This window comes from Culex pipiens, chromosome 3 (genome assembly GCF_016801865.2).
Source record: "Culex pipiens pallens isolate TS chromosome 3, TS_CPP_V2, whole genome shotgun sequence".
Lineage (NCBI taxonomy): Eukaryota > Metazoa > Arthropoda > Insecta > Diptera > Culicidae > Culex > Culex pipiens.
This window is the reverse complement of record NC_068939.1, coordinates 103,754,369-103,775,231: the sequence shown is the minus strand read 5'-3', so window position 1 is coordinate 103,775,231 and position 20,863 is coordinate 103,754,369. Positions and strand designations below refer to the sequence as shown.

Below are 20,863 nucleotides of genomic sequence, written 5' to 3'. Positions count from 1 at the left end.
GATAAATGTCTACCCAAAATTGGGTACTGACTGAGCCACAAGAATCACCCCTCGACAAAAAAAAGCATTTTGAAACACCTGTCAAACTTTTAGAGATGCCAGTTTAACTGGTTACCTATATTTCACTGACATTTGAGTTTGAATCTAGGTTTGAATTTTTCTTTTTTTGCTATGATATTTATTAATGAAAAGAATGGATATCGCATTTTTGAATCTGAATCGAGGTCCCAATAAATACTTTTTCCAACTTTAAATCTGTTTGAAAAGGTTCTTAATGGTAATATTTAGCTGCAGCTCAATGAAAGTTGCACAGACATTTCAACAACTCTCGCTCAGAAATGTAAAAACCCCTTCATCTGACAACCCTGCCCGATTTTGACAGTCGCACCCTTCATCCGAGCACGAAAGCTCGCTTCGTTCACATTTATGATGGCATTCGTCCGTTCTAATCTTTTGGTCAGATATCAAAATTCCGTGCTAGCGCAAAGGTTATTTTCTTCAATGTCCGACAAAGTACGTATAGTGAGTGTGTGGGTGGAACCGCCGGTGGACATTGTTCCGAAGTCCAGTGTGACCGCGGTTTGATTAATCGCGATTCTTCGCTGCTCTTCTTTCATGGACATTTTTCTTTTCTTGTGGCTTGTGCAACATTTCTCGTGGCCTGCCGCTACCGTCATCGCTTGCTTCGTTGTCGTTATCTTTGTCTTCGTGGTCTTGCTGCTGCTGCTACCTGGTCCGGCTACAACAGCGAGGACTGGTGCTCGGCGTTTACTCTTCCGACGATCAGGATGTAAAGTTTACAAAGTTTGCTTCAAAGTACAACGAGTCAACAGCTGGGAAGCTGCTAGAGCAGATTAAAATGTAAGTTGTTTCACTTCACTATCTTGCTGTTACCATTCTTTCTTACTTATTTTGCCTGTTTCATTTTATTTACGAAATTTACTAAAAACTCATTTTATATTTTACCTTTGCCGAGTTTTGATCCGGTATCCTGAAATTGTCCACTTGTGAACGTCATCACGCGACGCTATTGTTACTTTTAAGGTGTTGTGCCATGTGTCCATTGTGTTATCCCTGACTGCATTGAACCATTTTCTCCCCTCTGGAGTGTGTTTGTATGTGGCACTATCGCACCGTTATTGTGTTCCGCGTGATTAGAATAAAGCAAAACGGGGAGATAACGTACGTGGTGGTCGTCTAGCCGTACGCAAGGGGATTGTGATCAAAAATTCGAAAAGGACTGGATTTTGTGGTCTCAAAGCATTAGGCTCCGTGCAGTGGTTCTCATGCTCCCGAAAGATTTCCAGAGTTTTTTTTTTTTTTAAAAAAAGACCTATAAGCTATTGTCTTTCAGATGTTTATAGGACCTAATAAAAAACGTTACTTAATCCACCTTTAGGTGATTGGTGCCTTCCTCAAATGCATAAAGTCAATACATTCAGTAAAAATAGCAACATTCCCCCTTAACGTGTTTAACCAATCAACTTTATTACTCATTTCTTTTGATAGGATTCGCAGACCTTCAATATTTCTGGCTCATCGGCAAGTTCTGATAAAAAACCTATCCAACGATAGTTCACATGGAAGATTCAGACAATATTTCTATCACAATATCTGAAATCCGGCCTCCAAAAAGTGTATAAATAACACTTAAGTGCTTATAACTTTTGATAGGGTTGTCAGATCCTCGATTTTTTAGGCTTATTTGAAAGGTCTTTCGATTATCTAACTAACGATAGGTCACTTGATGAACCCGGACATAATTTTTATTGAAATATCTGAGATCCGGCCTTCAAAAAGTGTATAAATAACACTTAAGTGCTAATAACTTTTCATAGGGTTGTCAGTTTTGAGCTCATTAGAAAGGTCTTTTTAATACCTTTCTGAAAATGTATAACATGGTAGGTTTTCTTGCAAAAACCACCCTTTTTACAATCTTCCGGACATACGCAAAAATCGTTTTTTAAGCATAACTTTTGAAGTACTTAACTAAATTTGCTGATTTTAAATAGAGACCTATGGACCCCAAGACAGATCGAATGAGACTAATACGGTCAAAATCCGTTCATCCAGTCCAGAGATAATCGAATGACATTTTTTTTTTGTCCACCCACCTACACACACCCACACAGACATTTCCTCAGAACATGATTCTGATTCGATATGTATACGTGAAGGTGGGTCTACGAGGTCAAACTAATAAGTTCATTTTCCGAGTGATTTTATAGCCTTTCCTCAGTAAGGTGAGGGAGGCAAAAACTCTGGATTTGTTATTTCGCTGTTTAATCATCTCTCGGTTTAGTTTGCAATAGTTGTTAAGCCTTTTTTGTAAACAAAACCATGTTCAATCCATTAACGAATAATCAATTTTAAACATGATTTATTTATCTGCACTGCCGTTCTTTGCATAATTGTCACATATCATTTTTGGACGATTCTGACTTTTTATCATTTTTAAGTTTATTTTGACGTGACGTTTATCGATTTTAATCTAATACTTTCTTCGGAAACTCATTAAAAACAACACCAAGTTTGTTTATCCCATCGTTACACTTCTACGCATAATTGCCCTACAAGTATTTTTTTTTTCATGGAATCATTAGTTTTTCAAAATTCTAAACATTATGCAAATGTTTGGAAATTCTGAATTTTTGCCTTCCGAGGAACTTTTTAATTAAACCTCCACACATACATTTCAACTCAAAGTCAGAAACTTGTCAGAGGGATCATGTATATTTTGACACCTTCTGGATTATTGCATATTTTTTAAAGTACTCCTAATAAGCAACCTCTCCACCAAAAATGAGCAGTTAGGGCCAGGGGTGCTCAAAGTTTTTGAATGACGGGCCAAATTTGGAGCTCACATAAGCTTGCGGGCCAAATGTGAAAAAACGTTCATTTGAAAAAAACTTGATCAAACGTTTTTTCAATCTGTTAAACTATAATTCACCTGAAGTTTTTCAAAATTATTGGTATATTTTTATATTTGAGAGCAAAAAATGATTTTTTTTCCAGCAATAAGAAATTTATATACAGATAATAAAACTCTTTTTACGCGGTGGTGTTACTCTTTTTATTTCGTCTATTTCTTTTAAACCATACAATATTTTTGCAAGCTTCAAAAAGCGTTTTGTAGATCTGAACAAAACCTACAAATTGCTTTTAAAAGATTGCAAAAATGTTGCGTCGTTCCAGAGAAATCGACAAATTAGAAAAACGTAACGCATCGCGTAAAAAGAGGTTTCACTGTACCACTGTCCAGTTTGATGGGTGATTGATTTTGTGGCTGAAGACAATCGTAATTTCACAAAAATAATGAACATGAAAAATAATCTTCAACTGAATGCACTTTAAACTTATTAAAACTATTTTTTTGTATCAATATGTATAAATATTTAAAAGAACGAGTGACTTATACTTGTAAAAATAGAGTAATTTTATTTTTTTAAATAAATTTCGACTATAATTATACAATAATGCTAAAAATTATTATTTATCCAATTTCCATTAAATTTCAAGAAATGTCGGTCAGTTTGAATCAGATGTTGCGCACTTAATTTCTTAATCCATATGTCATGAGTTCGAATCCCGAGCTGAAAGGTTACAACGTGCACAAAAAAATTTCATAACTGATTCCCAAAAAAATATAATGATTTATTTTTTATGAAATTACTAAAATATATTTTTTAGAATTATAAAATCACTTTACACGTGGTCCAAAGGGCCTATTGATCATGTATCATTCAAAATGGATCCGCGGGCCACAAAAAATCACCTCGCTGGCCACATTTTGCCCACGGGCCATACTTTGGTCATCCCTGAGTCAGGCCATCGCAAATTTTATTTCAGTAGCAAAACTGTAATCGTGTGATGCTATTTTATAAGATCAGGCATGAAATTTGAAAATTAAGTATTTTAAATCAAAATTTGTAATCAGAAATGTTTTTTAAGTGTGTTTTAGGGCACTATTTCCTAACATATCTAATAATAGTTAGTAGTTTATGCAACAAGTTGCAAAAAGAGGATTTTTTCAGCACGAGTCTTACATTTATCCAACGAGGTTCACCGAGTTGGATAAATACGAAGAATGCTGAAAAAAAAAATCAAGTTTTGCTACGAGTTCCATAATTTTTTTTTGCAATTCCGAAAACCACTCATTGAGTGAAATTTTAAGTAAAATTTTCATGTATTATGTCAATAAATCGTTTAAATAAAAAAAAATGTTGAAAAGTGTTACTTTTCAAAACTGTTATCATTTGTAAACTGCCGGACTATTATAATTTATAATACTCAAATTTTGCATCATTTGGTCGTCCATACAAATACCATACCATTTTGACAGCTGCCCATATTTTTATTATCAAAATATTCGAAAATCGGTATCTTGAGTACGGTTTTGCATTTGTTTTGTTGCTCTGGTTTGAGACGCTAACCAGTGAGTATACCTGAAGGTTTTTCACTGTAAAAGTGTAATTTTCTCATATGAAACGTACGGTAACGAATGACCACATTTCGGTTAAAGTATGGTGACTTTATATATATAACAAACAATTAAATATTGCTCTCTCTGTTGCAACTCAGTGACTCTACCAAAGTAATCTTGTTCTGGTACATTTTAAGTCTTCACCAACTCTAGGGATACGAGTCCTACAAATTATACTATACCATGATATCGCTGCTGGCCAGTAGTTATTGAATTGGAATAACCCACCCACACAAACAGTATTCCATTAAAACGCCTTTTGCGGTGAGGCTTTATAAACAAGAATATTTCAAACTAAACTTCTAATCTAATTGTTGTGTAAACCGGGATTTATTGGCATGTTTTTTTTAAACTCTTTTAAAAATAAATTTACACAGCAAAAACCAACGAATCTAACGTCGCTACCAGAGCTGAAAATGTCAGGGGTCCTGATGCGAAAATCGGCGACGCATACACGATTTTTTCAGATCCATTCACAGAACCGCAAAACCGTGACATAAACAAACCTGACTCAGTCGTGAGTGCCCTAGCTCACTGAGCAGCTGCAATGCGAGGCAGTAGTCGACCAACGCTCATTCGACGTTGCACGCACACACATAAAGAAACAAGTTTTTACACAAAAAGTTGGTATTTATACGTGGAAATGTAATTTTGAATATAAGTTATGGTTGTTTTAAGTGTTTTGCACAGTCTAGAACCATTCAATTGTTTAAAAATAGTCAAAATAGTGTTTAGAGAGGATTTTACGAGTCAGTCATACGACACGAATTGAGTGAGTGGAGCTCATTTTTTCACGTCTCTCATTCTCCAGCAGCCGACCGGCACGAGTCAGGCGGCAGTGGTTGAACGGACACAGTAGGCTTACAGTCAGATGCTAGCAGTGAACTGACATTTTGGTTTGCTTCATGTGTACGCTGGGTTGGAAACATTTTGCAGGCCTGGTCGCTACTTTCTTTACGACGCGAAAGGGTTCATAATGTACATGTACCGGAATGCAATACGTGCAGCAGAGTTATCTTGACCTTTCCAAACAGTCGTTGAGAAGCCCGTTTTTTTTTCTTGTTCTATGTTCTTCTGTCAATAAAGCATTCTGCTGAGCCGGTCCTTTTTTCCGTCCTATTCAACGTGTTCCGCACGCCTCGTCGACGTCGTCCCTGTTTGATGAATTGCACGAGAACCGGCGAAGGATGTTATAATACGACGAGAAAGAAAGGGGGAGCTATAACATAATTACCTATACACAACCCATCCCCATCCGTCCGTCCGAGGACGACCCCGACGATGACGACGACGACGACGGTTGCAGCAGTCTTTTGCTGGCTTGCTTGCTAGGCTGGGGTGCATTTGAAAATCAAGGTTTTTTGAAGAGTTCGACCACACTAGGGCAGTGATTGGGTGGTGATGCATCATCGTGGGGAACACGGGCTCTGAGTGGTGCATGGTGAATATCGACGTTATTATCACCTCGCGACGACGCTCGTTGTCGCACAAACTAGGTTAATGAAAAGTGTCTCCTCGTTAACTTGTTTCCACCACCAATTGGTCCTCATTGAGTTTTAGGGTGCGGTGGTAGACGACCATGTCGTGAGCGATTCTCTGGGCTTTTGCTTATCGGTTTTTTTTGCATGTTCTTTTATTGCAATAAAATAGTACTCCGTTCTCATGACCTATGCAACTATTGTCATAGGTACATGTCTCCATACACAATTTTAGAAGAGTCATTCGTAAAAGCTAAGTGAGTGCCCAGAAAAAATAAAAAAATGTATTTAAATTACAAGCCATGGTTTCAAAATTTAGATAAAAAAGGTGCAGTGGTAATCCTACAGGCATAACCATCATGACGAAGAACTTCGGACACAAAAGTAAATTAAATTTTTATAATTTTTAATATTGGCGTTTCTTGGCCACAAAATCAATCACGAAAGAGTTAATTCTTAAGATCTATTTATTTCTGCTCAATGATGGTCTCATGTTAATTTGACGTTGGATAACGGGGGAAGGTACACTCCTGCTCCCGGAGCCTCCGGCCACTCCAGGTGGTGGCCACTACTGCCAAAATGTCAAATTTCATGTCCAGTATCAAAATCCCTAAAGTTTGATACCCATATTGCCCCAACTCTTATGGTTCCGCAAATGTCCCCTTATCGGAACATCCCCGGGGACTCCGGCCACTCCAGGTGGTTGCCAGTTCCAATATTCAACTCCCGCTCATGCCTCATGTCTTGGCGTATCCATGCCTCCACGCCATCTGCTCCCGGGCCTCCAGGCCTTCTGCTACCGGGCCTCCAGGCCATCTGCTCCTGGTGTTGACTCGTCGACGTCCAGCAACAGAATGAATTTTCGGGACCGACCGAGCCGAGTTTTGTTGATTTAGGTCGGGGACGTATGCCCCGCCTTTTTGCACCCATTCTCCTATACCTCCTTATTCGCTTGTTGCCCGTCGACGATCCGCAAATTATGAGGTAGAGTGGGGGTGATTTTAGATACATCAATCTCACGTCTCTCGATTGATTGGGAAACGTTTGTTCAACCAACCAGCGTGCGCTAAGAAGAGGGGAAATTTTCCGAGAGAGGAAGGTGAAACCAAAGCGTTTTATTTCGCTTCGCGAAATTTTTGATTGCTACCCTGTATAGAGCCCTAAGACGAAGTTCTTCGTCAAAAAATTGTTATAAAATGCATTACACCAGACAAGTTGTTTTGCAATCAATGGTTTCCAAAAATTTAAGTATTGGCGATTTTTTTTTTCAAGGGAAAACATTTTGCGGTACTGGTAGGGGAGAGTGGGGAGACTTGATCCCCGGGGAGACTTGATCCCAAGCCTGTATCTCGTCAGCATGTGGGTAAAACAATTAGCTTTGTTCTAGAAAGTTGTGCGAAATTGACTAAAACTTATTGTAGAAAACAAAGAAAAAAATTAAAAAATGTTTAGATTGAGTTACACACATTTTTCTAAGAAGTGCTGCAAAAAACTTCCAAGAGATCTTTTTTCTTTGTTTTGATAAGTATAGAAAACACTCAAAAATGTTTCAAAAAAATATTTTTTATACGTGAATTGTTTGATAAACATATCAACTCCAAAACCCTTACCCATTTTACGTTAAATTTATCGTCATACTATTTTTACAATCAATTGTTTAAAAAAGTGCGTTTAGGGATACTTGATCCCTGCATTTTTACAGTCACTGGAATCAGCCTCAAGATTAATTTATTGGGCTGGGTTTTCATACATAGTTTCCTTTAGTATAGTTGTACATAACTTACTGCAGTTTGAACCATTTTTCAAAAGTTTTGTAAACAAAAAATACCAGCTTTTGTAAACATGCTCAATTTTGGTCTAAAAAAGAAAATTTTAAGTTTTTAAATATTGTTCATGCTAAACTTGTTATATTTTGAACACAAACGTACAGGTTTAATGTAAAATTGCTGTAACTTATAGAAAATTAAAAGTTTGGATGAATAAGAAACATTTTGCTTAAGATTTCTCCAAAATGTTGAAAGGGGGATCAAATTACCCCTAACATTTTGAAAATGCCGGTTTAAAATATTTTTTTGAAACGCTTGGCATGATTCGAAGAGTTTATCTGATGAAATACCCTTATCAGCCAAACATAGTTGAATGTTTAAACTTTCAATTCATGCAAAAAGATCATAGTTTTGTGAGAAATTGACAGAGTTATGTGCGATACAAAAAAAGGGGATCAAGTCTCCCCACTCTCCCCTACATTGAAATTACACCAAAAAAAATCGCAATATTTTCAAACGAGCCCGAACATGCTTAATATGATTATAAACACAGGAAAATGCTTTTTCAATCGTTTGCAGTTGATAAAACATCTATTTCCATTAAAAAATTTGGAGTTTAAAAAAAAAAGAAACATTTTGACAAAAAATAAAAATCAAATTATTCGCTCTACAGCATTGCCTTGGCATTCTCGATTGCGAGATTCCTACTCGAAACTAGGTGTTCGAAGGCTTGATTGTTGAGGCAATTGCAAACCTCTTTTTACACCTTAGCTTCCATCTACCCCGGGATTCGAACTGACGACCTTTGGATTGTTAGTCCAACTGCCTACCAGCGACTCCACCGAGGCAGGACCCAGGGAGACGACTCCTACACCTGGACTGAGCTAACGACCTAACCTTTTTAGGTTTGTCCGGGACCGACATTTACTTCCCTGTCCGACGGAAGGCGTGATCAGACAAATCTCGTCTCGAAAAAATGCCACCGGGACCGTCTGGGATCGAACCCAGGCCGACTGTGTGAGAGGCAATCACGCTTACCCCTACACCACGGTCCCGTTTTGACAGCTGGAACTAATTTGCAAATTCAAAGACACAACACCAGGGGAATGCATTTTAAATTGTTTTCAGCTGATTGCACTTCAATTTCCATACAAATTTTGAAGCTTTATGAAAAAAATAGGTTTTTTTACCTCACGATTTTTCGGGCCGATTTTGAAGGGACCACCTCCCCCCCTTCCCCAAAAACTTTTAAAAATATTGTATTTTTGTCCTTTGACCGGTTCCCAGCTTCTCCGGTGGCCATATCCGGAGACCAATTTGGCTATACCTGAAAACACTAATGCGACATATCAAACTTCATGGTTTTGGCCGCTATTTGGGGTTTAAAAATTCCAATTGACTTTAGAGTGACCCTAACATACTTAAGGTCCATTATAAAAAAAAAGAATATGAATATTTTTCATGGTTCGATTACACTGAAATTGACAAAATTTACTGCGCAAGCTCAACTTGAGGGGAAGCATGAAGTTTAGGGTCCCCAGAAACACGTGTACTTTGAATGTTTTCAAAAAAAAAATTAAGGAAGGGCCGAATGGTTTTTCTCCAAAGTTTGTATGGAGAATTATTGGCAGTCAACCATGCTCTTGCTCAAAGTTTGTATCGTCGCTTGTGTGCTTTAGTACTCTTTTTTTAATTTTCAATTTATAATAACATTAATTTGAGAACTTTTTTTAAAAATCTATGACAATCTGTACAGAAAACAAATAGTTTTAAGCATACGTTTATCTAGACCATCGATTCTCAACGGGGGTACCGGGCCTACTTGATTTACACGGCAGGGGGTACCAGGCTAGAAGAAGGTTGAGAATCGCTGATCTAGACTCTAGAGAATTGGTTTCATGCAAAAGTACTATTCGTAAAGGTTTATGGAATGCCCGCAACCCATTCTAATAAAGACAAGATAAATCAATCAAGGCTTAAAATGCCTCCAACTCTTCAGCAAGTCTACAGAGGCTGAAACTTTTGTAAGCTATCTTATCTTGTACTTCTCCGGCTATTTACACTTATCAATTATCCGTCTTCAAACATGGTGATTGTGGTTCAAGCGCAGCGAGCATGTGTCCAAGCAAATTCGCAAAATTGCCATTATCAAAATCCAAATGGAAACAGAAAGTGCGCGTCATCGACGACGACGACGACGACGACGTAAATAACAATATAATTGTTATGGTAATCAGTGTAGAGTACCGGTCGGTTGGTCGGAAGCATATTTGTCGGCTTTATCGATCGACATACGCCAACCCGGTGCGCGATGGGGTAAGAAGGAGGCTTTCTTTCCTAAAAATAGGCCCAAAAACTGCACTCACATACTCGATTCCCAGAGCCGTGGGCCCCCTCGACTGGATCGACTGCTGCCACGCTCGGTATCGGCGGTACAAATTGCAGCCAAATGTTGCCCCATTTCCAAACCCATCACCATCCAACCAACCGACCGACCGACCGACTCCTGCTGGATGTGCCATATCGTTTAAATTCATTCCGCACACGATTTTTTCTTGTATTCTATTTCGTGTTGGTTCTACAAAATATGGTATCAGCTGTTACTAACGGCTTTTTAACGCCAATTAAAAACTAAATCGTCCACGAGTCCCCGAAGGACGCCGCTGAGGGGCCAGGCTGGGACTGGGGAAGGGCAAAACATGACCAACATTGCGAATTTGCCTAGCGACTGGGGCTCCAACAACAAACCCAGAAAGTATCTATTTGCTCGGCCAAGGCGAAGGAAAAGGCTGCAGGAAGTAGCAGCAGCAGCAGGTTAGTGTTGTTGTAACGTTTTTTATTGTTGTTGCAAGTGTGCGCTGGTTGTTACAAACGCCGTGAAAGAAACCTTGGTAGGATTTATTATTCCTGTGATTTTTCAAGTTTGGAATTACCGTACTACAAGTAATTTGATTCATAAGTAATCGAGATTTGCAATTTTATGCTTGTTGTTCAAAGATTTTCCCACTCATAAGACTACGTATTCATATTTCGTAAACAAAATATGAGTGTTGCTCCGGTGCTAAAACAAAGTACAGCCCAGACTCGATAATCAGAAGCCTCAATTATCCGAAAGTTACTATGAAACTTAGAAAAACCGAATAAAAAACATGTGTTTTGTTTTTTTATTTACTTTCTCACTTTTAACATAAATTTGGAGTTCAAGGACCATATTTCAGTTAAATTTGGATGGTTGATTGCCGGTTACATTACCAAATGCATTTTCAGAATATATCATCTTGGATTAAAAATTTTACAAATCACTTTATAGAGAGCTCATCTACCCAAAAAAAAAAAGTCAAGTGGTTGGTTATTCCCATGCAGGGTTGCCAGGTTAAAATTTAAAATATCTGGCAAAGTACCGAACTAAATCTGGAAAAATCTGGCAGACGAAAATCTAACAATTATGACTGTGGAAGGTGGAAGGGAAGAAAGTTAGTTCAAAAACTTAAAAAAAATCTGATGTTTTTTGCCTTCCTTACCTTACTGAGTAAAGGCTATAAAATCACTCGAAAATTGAACTTCTTAATTCGACCTCCTAGACCCACCTTCAAGTATACCTATTAGGGTGTTTCATCCAAACAAAAAAGTTCTCAGAATCAGGCAAACCGAGGTTCCCCTAGTAGAGGATACCCATAGGGACTCACGGCGTCTTTTTCAGGGGGGTAGTATTTTTTGAGAAATAGCAAGAAAACTGTCGTATACATCTGAAAGTGTGGAACATCCCCGTTCATTTGCGGGGCGAACGAAAATCTTTGGTCGGGAAAAATCAAAGTTATCCTCATTTGAAGTTTTTGAACTTTTTTCCTATGGGGCGAAATTTCGTCTATTTCAATTTAGTATTGTTATAAATCTACATAGACATGATTAATGGTTCAGATCATATCATTTCTTATGGGAAATGATGCAAGGAACATTTTTCCTGAAGCACGCCAAGTGATTGAAAATAAGGGAAAAAGGTTATAAAGGTTTTATTGGCAATTTGGGAGATTTTCTGATAAAATTGCACACTGCTTTCCCAAAAACCGCAATGTTTTTGATATTCAGATCATTATTTTGATGAATTCTTTTTTGAGAAATGTTTCTGAGCCCATTGAGTATACAAATCACTACAGAAAAGTGTAATTGGTTGGATTTATGCTCAACTGTAAATCACTTTTATGAATTTTGGATTTCAACCGAATCAACATATTTTTGTGTGTTTTTGTTACATTGGACCATCCCCTACACACCTGTCTTTATTCCGAGTGAATCCATATTGTCCCCAGAGCTGTATGAACGATTGAACGAAAAGCATAAAAATCCCATAGTAATTTCTATGTAAACTTTGAACCGCTGGGGACAGGCCAATTCTCAACCAAATGGGCTGATATTTGGCATGAGAGTCCCTATGGGTATTCTCTACTGGGGGAACCTCGGTTTGCCTGATTCTGAGAACTTTTTTGTTTGGATGAAACACCCTAATACCTATAGACTCAGAATCAAATCCTGAATAAATGTCTGAGTGTGTGTCTGGATGTGAGTCCATGCACAAAAAAAAAAATGCACTCGATCTGGACTGGCTGAACAGATTTGGACCGTTTTGGCCTCATTTGCTCACTCAAAGTCGACACTTAATAACATAATTGGGGATATTCTAGGTTTCACCGGAGAACCTGGACCCGGTCCCAAAGCAAAGTAGCCAGATATGCCTAAACATAATTTTGAGCGTCATCAATGAGCTTGTTTTTGAAAATGTGGTAAAACATATTCTTGTAAATGCTATGGGATTGGCCAAAATTTGGAGTTAAAGGACCCTATTTCAGTTAAATTTTGATGGTTGATGCCTGTTACATTACCAAATGCATTTTCAGAATATATCATCTTGGATTCAAAATTTTACAAATCACTTTATAGAGAGCTCATCTACCAAAAAATAAAAGTCAGGTGGTTGGTTATTCCCATGCAGGGTTGCCAGGTTAAAATTTAAAATATCTGGCAAAGTACCGAACAAAATCTGGAGATCCCGGAACCGGTCCCAAAGTGGCCGGATCGGTCCAAAATGGTCTTGGGTATTATGATTGAACTGTAACTTGCATTATGAAAAAAAAATCGATCCAACATGCCAAACAACTAGAAAATAGAGGGCTGATAAAAAAGTTTCTTTGCTGTTTTCGGGAATAAGTTAGGGTAAGTGCCTCTGTTTTTGACATTCTTTCTGTCCGCATCTTTTGCTTCTAGCATTATGAAAATCCGTCCACAGGGAGCCGAGATACAGCTGTTTGAAGTTGGACTTCGCCTTTTTTCGCTGGGGATCATCCGTAAACCACGTGGACACATTTTTTCTAGAAATCTCAACCCCTCCCCCGTCATCGTTGACAATCCCCCTCCCCCCCCCCCCCCCCCCTAAGGTGTTCACGAGGTTTATGGATGGTACCCTAGCTTGGTAGTTCGCGGGGTAATATTGAGGATGGCAGTTGTACGAGATACTCTAACCACTCTAACAGGCTGCTGTTTTTTCATGACAAATTGTACAAATAAAAGATTTTTATTTGGTTATATTTGAGTTACCAACTAAGATTTTGGGGTTAAGCTATAAATGTAATAATTTTGGTTCAGAAACTTTTTATTTTAGGTCTTTGTTATATCTTAATGTTCTCGAAAAAATAATCTGAAGATATACGTTGTTAAGTTGAAGTCTGAATCACATACATTTGACTCAGAATCAAATGCTAAACAAACGTATGTGCGTGGGGATATTCATTAAAAATGTGGACTTGTTTTTTAACTAACAAATTGTGTCCGGATTTGATCCATTCCGTCCAGTTTCGGTAATAATAGGTTGATATTGAAATTGGCAAAATTGAAGCTAGTTGTTCAATAGATATGCAAACAAAGATGAATTCAGAAAAGGGTTCAGTTTCAGATAACCTCAACAGTTCTGGTTATTGCGGATATACAGGACAAACTTAGCAATTAATTTTGTGAGGAAGGCTTCTATCAGTTTTTCAATTTCAAGCCAAACGTGCATAACATTATGGCAAAACATATAGTTTTTGGAAAATCAAACACGATCAAATTTAGTTTTGCTATAAGTTTTTTTTTTAAATTGCGAATGGCTACTACAGCCAGGATCGAAAAATCGCATTAACCATCTTTTTCGAATAAAATATATAACAAATATTTTTTTGCGAACTTTCTTCACCCACGAAAGAGAGAGGGTTGAATCACGCAAAAGAAAATCGCTCGCGAACATCTCCAAGAAAATCAATTTGTTGAAGATTTTTTGTGAGTTTCCTTGTTAACACCATTTAAAATAATTATTAATTCGCTGTTCCGTCGAATTATCAAGATGATATTTTTTTTTGAGATTCCTTTTACCGATCTTTCGAGCGCGAGAGAGGAGAGCCATGCTGCCTTCGGGTTTTTTTTCTTGGTGAACCGTCAGTGGGGGTGACATTGGGTCTGGGGGGTGAGATTGGGTCAAAGTGATTTTTTACAGATTTTACCATTTCTCAGGTTCTTCTCAATGAAAAAGAATTCGTTTTTTGACCTATAGTCACCCCCACTGACGGAACGTAAAAAGATTTTCTTTTGATGATGATTCTTCCATCGCTGCCTACAGCAAACAAATACTAATCAACAGGGCCGCACTTTGGGTTCACTTCCAACATTTTCAATGAAATTTATAACGATGACCAATCCTTTTAGTTGTACATGTAACGGAAAGGTTTATCGAAGAATATGAGTTGGTTTTTATTTAGATCACTAAAAGACCTAAAAGTAACTGATTCCCGGAAATCTCTAAACTTTATAGAACATTCATTTGGTTGCCAGGTTCTCAAGAGAATTAAGACACAAACTAACCGCCTAACAGACAACGTATGATGGGATGAATCCATACAAAATACCAAGCGTCTCCTCGATACAGAAGTTTGCGGCAAAGTGTGACTACAGACGTCTCGGTTCTTTGGTTTTACAGCAAAGGGCGGCTTCGCTAACGTTTCTCGATACATTTAGTTTTAAACTTAATGGAGACGAATGATCAGTTTTGTTGGTCAAATCTGATGAATGGTATTTTGTGTACGTAGAAAACTTTTGCCTCTCTTGATAACCTGCCAATCGAATCGTGTGCGGAGGCCTTTTTGTGAACCAAATTGTTTGGCTTTGCAGTATCCGTTATGGACAGCGGCTATCGACTCTCTTTTTTTAAAGTTCTTATTCCGAACAAATTACACATTCGATTGCCCATTGCGTCTTTAGGACATGCTTGAATTTAAAATTTCTTTTGAGACTGTTTGCTGTTCTACTTTGAATCTGAACCATGTCGTACAATTGGAACAATTCCAGTCACTGGATTATGGTGCACTTCTTTGTCTACCCCCGAAACCCATAGACACCGTAGAGCTTGAAATGTAGTCATTTTGTGAATAATCCAAGGTGCCGGATTATATGTGCAAATTTGATGCTATGCAGCTTCATATCTTTATTAAATTCGTGGTGGTTCGTGGTAGTCGCGCTCCTTTTTCGACTTTGCAATCAAAGTCCCCGCTTCTGCCAAGTAAATAACAAAGAGAGATCGCTTTACGGGGTAATCCTTCTGAATAGAGGCAGCAAAAGTTGTTATTCTCGCTCCGGCCAGGGCTGGGCTCGAGGGGATCAAAGGGGGTTTCGGCACAATGGAGAAGGTCGTCAATTTCTGCCAAATTAAGTTCATCTGCATATACTTTTGTGGCCTAGTTTTCGATGCTTCTTCGGATCCAGCCAGTGAACGAACAAATAACTACTGTTCACTAGTTGGAAGGGCAAACCCCCGTTTTGCTGCAGCCGAACGGAGCATGCAACGTCACACGGTGTGATTTTCAAGTATTTGGGAATTGGGCTTTGAGGGAGGAATGGAGGGGCGTAACCCGAAAATAGAAAAGAATCATTCGAATATTCTCTCTCATTTTAAATTCCTGGCACAAACAACGTCACGTAAAGCTGTCCATCCGTAGAGAGACACAGAAAAAAAAGCCCAGAGAGAGAACAAACGAACGAACGAACGAGGCACCGTTCTTCTGGTGTCGAACCGATGAAGTTCAAGTTCACAAGTGCATTCGTTCGTGCTCCTTTGCTGCTGCTGCTGCCATGTCCTTTTTTCGTTTATCGGGATTGCACTGCTCTGTATGTGGTTGGGTATGTGTGCCATGTGTGTGTGTGTGTGCGTGTGTTCCTTAACCCTCCCCAATCGAAAATTGGTATGGTTCGGTGGGGCCACAGCTAATCGAAAGATATGTGAAATTGTGGATTGTTGGCTTGTACGAAATGAGGGTAATTCCGATCGCATCGATTGAATAACGCAGAAAGCGCCAATTTTCATTTGCATCTGAAGCTTATCAAATCCATTGACTAACTTCACACTCATTACTTTGTGTATAGCGTTCGTTTTGTTTCATATTCATTTCATTTATGAAGTGTCCGTTGGTTGGTGTTTTCAGTGAATTGTTCAATTACAATTTGTAAATTCAGTTTCCAGAAATTACGTTAGATCCTGAGTAACCAAGTGCATTCCTAAAAGCCAATTGAAATAATTTTGATTTTAATCATTACGTTTTTGCAAATGAAAAAAAAATAAGATCTTTAAACCAATGTTTTAAGGAAAGCATCACAAAAAATTGTCTTCTTATTCAAAAATTGACAAACTTACGGACTGAATCCTGCATCAATCTGATTGTAAAAATAGTCAAACTTTGCTGTAAATTATGTTGTAGACAGTACTACTAGGGAATGTATCAAACATTATATCGATAGCTCCCGTAGTTTTGAAGATACTAAAATGGCCAATTGGCTTTTTTGCACATCAGGACAAAGTTTCATACAGAAAAAAAAACAGAATAACTAAAAAGTAGTGAATTGCTCATCAGTGGACATTTTGAGAGAAGGTTGTTTTGAGGGAGGCGCTTGGTTACTCAAAAACAATAATTCTGATTACAAGAACAATGATCAAAAATTAAGTGCAGCAGGATCTCGATTTCCTTTTTTGTTAACAATGTAGAATCTTTTGCATGTAACACCTAAATACCAAAAGAATCCTTATGTTTACTAAATGTACCTACTTCATAACAGTAGAACTGAGACGAAATCGAAAATGTTTGCCTTTTGAGCTCTTCCCCCTTTTGCAAGATTTTTTTTGGTACCTCTCGCGGCCAGCGATCCACGATATTGCCGTTTTAGTTAGAAATTTCCTGTCGTGGTGAAATGCTGTTTGTTTTTTAAATTATTCAACCTAATTTTGTCGCGCTCCTTTCGATTATAATTTTCCATTACTAGCAATAGAGACTGTTCCCACTGACATCCCGTTTGCTCATTCTTGGCATTGTTTTCGTTTCAGCTCCACTGTTATGTTGTAAGAGCAAAAGCAAAGAAAAGCAAGAAACAAATATCAAACTAACAGTAAGAAACGCCCGATTAAAGAAGCGACAAGGCGAGAAGACAGATACAGATTGAGAGTGAGCTCAGGACTCATCATCTGTACAGAAGAATAAGAAAAAAAAAACAATTCCAAAGAAGAAGAAGAAGAAGAAATAAGTGAGGAAGCGCAAAAGTGCAACCGAAGCGAAAATTGGCATCGAAATGACAACCCGCAGGCAGCTGTCGGATGTGCAGTCCTCGTCGTCCAGTGGCGGTGGCGTCGGAGGCGGCGGTGGAGGTGGTGGCTGTCTAAGTGACTCGCTAATGTCTTCCTCGGGTAAGAAACGCATTACGGCCCTGAATGGCATTCCCACCAGCATCGACGACAAGAGCAACGACTTTTTGTGTCCGATTTGCTTCGACGTCATCACCGAGGCACACATAACCAAGTGCGGCCACACGTTCTGCCATCACTGCATCATCAAGTCGATAGAGGTCACGAAAAAGTGTCCCAAGTGCAACTACACGCTAACCTCGCACGATTCCATTGTGCCGAACTATTTGCTCAACGACCTCATCACCAAGTTCAAACTGAAGAAAAAAGGAACCGACTCGAGCAACACCGCGTCCGGGGATTCGGCGGACACGCTGAAGCACTTTCTAGCATCCGAATCGAAGAAACTGTCGCTGTCGGACGTGAACGTGATGCTCGAGATACTGAACCAGCGGAAGTTGCTGCTGGAGGCGGAGTCTTGTGCTGCTCAAAACCGGTTATTGCACGAGTTTCTCAAACATCTGCTGCAGCAAAAGGAGCAACAGCAGCTGCAGGTCGCCAATGAAATCGCGTTGATCAAGAACGACATCACGGACGTGGAGAAGATCCTGAAGGAAGTCCAGAGCAGCTGTCCCACGGTGGAAGAGGTGGAAAACAGCGTCAAAGACGAAAAGGACGAGCACGTTGTCGCGATCAAGAAGGAGATTATACAAATTATCGACAAGATCGACACCATAACCGTCCCATCGAATCGCAGCGAATCTTCCAACGAGGGTTTCAACCTGTACAAAAACGACCCCAGCTCGTCGTCCTTTATGGCGCGGAAGCAGCGAATGTACCAGCACTTTGATGACTTTGTCCAGTGCTACTTTGCGGCCAGAAGTGAAGAGCTTTACTTTGGCAAGGATCGATCGCTCAGTTCCGGTTCGCTGGGCACCTCAACGCCGACACGTTCCATCGATACCACACGATCAACGAAATCGCTCGACACGTTTCGGGAAAATCTCATCAAATTTTCCAAGTACAGCGCGTTGAGACCGTTGGCCACGCTGAACTACTCGTGCGAATCAAACTACGTCTCGACGATCGTGTCCAGTATTGAGTTCGACAAGGACAGCGAATATTTCGCCATCGCCGGCGTCACGAAACGGATCAAGATCTTCGACTATTACAGCGCCATCCGGGACGCTTCGGTCGACATCAACTACCCTATCAACGAAATGGTTTGCAATAGCAAAATTTCGTGCGTGATATGGAACAACTATTTCAAGGAGATTCTCGCGTCCAGCGACTACGAGGGCATCGTGTCCGTTTGGGACGTCAGCACCAAAACTCGAACGAAGGCCTTCGAAGAGCACGACAAGCGATGCTGGTGCGTTGATTTCAACGAAGTGGACACGCGACTGCTGGCGTCCGGTTCGGATGACGCACGCGTAAAGCTGTGGTCACTCAACGTGGACCATTCGGTCGCGACCATCGAGGCCCGGGCGAACGTTTGCTGTGTCAAGTTTAACCCGAAGAGTTCGTGCCACCTGGCGTTCGGTTCGGCCGACCATTGCGTCCACTACTACGACCTGCGTAACATCAAAGAACCTCTGTGCGTCTTCCGTGGCCACAAGAAGGCCGTTTCGTACGTTAAATTTCTCAACACCACGGAAATTGTCTCCGCCGGAACGGACGGCCAGCTCAAGCTGTGGAACATAAACTCACCGCCGTACTGTCTGCGCTCGTTCACCGGCCACATAAACGAGAAAAACTTTGCCGGACTTGCGACCAACAACGATTACCTTGCGTGCGGCAGCGAGGACAACTCGCTTTGCGTGTACTACAAGGGACTGTCGAAGCAGTTGTTCAACCTTAAGTTCTCCAACAATTCCACCCGCTCCATCTCGGACACCGAGCGAAGCTCCGAGGGAAACGACTTCGTGTCGGCAGTGTGTTGGCGGAAACAAAGCAATATTATAATTGCGGGAAATAGTGAGGGTATTATAAAGATCCTGGAAATTGTGTAATAAAACATTTTTCGTTTAAAATAATTAAAAGAAACGGCCCCGTTGTTCAAGTTTAACATGCGTTAATTTGTTGTTTCTTCCTTTCACACAAACACAAGTGTAAGCCCCGGAATGCGGTCACTTGTACAACACAATTGAACAAACAAACAAACAAAAACACAAGTGAAGCCCCAAACGTTTAAAACGATGTTAATAAAGTGATAGACTTACGATAGAAATGAGGCGCTTTATTTTGTTATACATTTTTCGAAGACATAAGAACATTGATAATAGAATTACGTTCTAGTGAGCTAAGTGTGTCCCCGATTCCCTCATTTGAACGAGGTTGAACTGAAAACTAAGTAATAGTAAAAACAATAGTTACAAAACAAACATGGATGTTGTCTTCAAAAGAAACGTAGCAGTGGAACTTATCGTGCTAGCCAGAGTAGATTGATTGTCTAAAGTCGAAATAAAAAAAAATATGGTGTCAATGGAGTCAATTAAAAACTGAAAGCCAACAGAGTTGATAATACTTGTAGCGTGTAACAACGGAATAAATAGAGACAACAAATAGTTAACAATGTAACGTGGAGTGAGTAGAGTTGAGATAAGGCAAGGTGTGAACTTATTTACAATCTACGCGCGAGTCGTCTACACAGTCGGCCAACACAAAACAGAGATAGAGCGGCAAACCGAGCTGAGCTGAAAATATTCGAATCTACTACATATATTTCCTATTTTTCTAACAGACAGCAAAACATAAAGAGTAATACTTCAATGTCGATACCATGAATAAAAACCGTAAACCGACTGCACTGAACTATTAATATTAACAAGAAGAAGACGAAGAAAAACTGCAAGCTAACGTGAACCAATAAACACTAGTTTATACCCCGACAACATCATTGTAAAAAGAAATGGAAATCCTACTGCACCTCGTTAATTTTTAATCTTTATTAAAGTATCTTAACCCATCACAATGCTGGTGTCTTGGTATTGTTTGTTTTTGTCCGAAACATATTTTTAACCGTTACTTTTTCTTAAATCTTTTCCAGAAAATTGTAATCCTTATTTACATTTCATGATTACAGACAAATAGACGTAGATCATTGAACATTAATCCATCATACATTGCTCACAAGAGGCATCTAGTTGTGAAAGCTCGCACCACACGAAATGTATGCGTACACACAGTTCCAAATAACTGACAAACGCGTGTAAACTAGCTTCGTGGTGAATTTCCGATTTAAAAAACATAAATAAATAATAAATTTCAATTGTTTTCCGAGCCACATAGCCTAAAAGCTTCCGCCGCGTAATTATGACAATATAACCACAGACAAACAGACGGGACACTCGAGTGCCGGACTATCGTCCTTCAAAAACGGTTATTTCAAATGCAATTTTGTTTCGGCATTCACTCACCCGGCGCTGATGGCGCCGTTGTCGTGACAGCT

The 20,863-nt window shown here is 39.4% G+C and overlaps 1 protein-coding gene across 1 annotated transcript; it reads left to right on the top strand.

Moving 5' to 3' along the window:
- Positions 1-353: 353 nt before the first annotated feature.
- LOC120422714 (E3 ubiquitin-protein ligase COP1-like) lies at positions 354-20,250 on the top strand. The gene is made up of 3 exons (XM_039586239.1): positions 354-513; positions 749-861; positions 17,119-20,250. Exon 3 carries the CDS (start codon positions 17,361-17,363, stop codon positions 19,422-19,424), a length of 2,064 nt encoding a protein of 687 aa, XP_039442173.1. The 5' UTR covers positions 354-513; positions 749-861; positions 17,119-17,360; the 3' UTR covers positions 19,425-20,250.
- Positions 20,251-20,863: the final 613 nt, after the last annotated feature.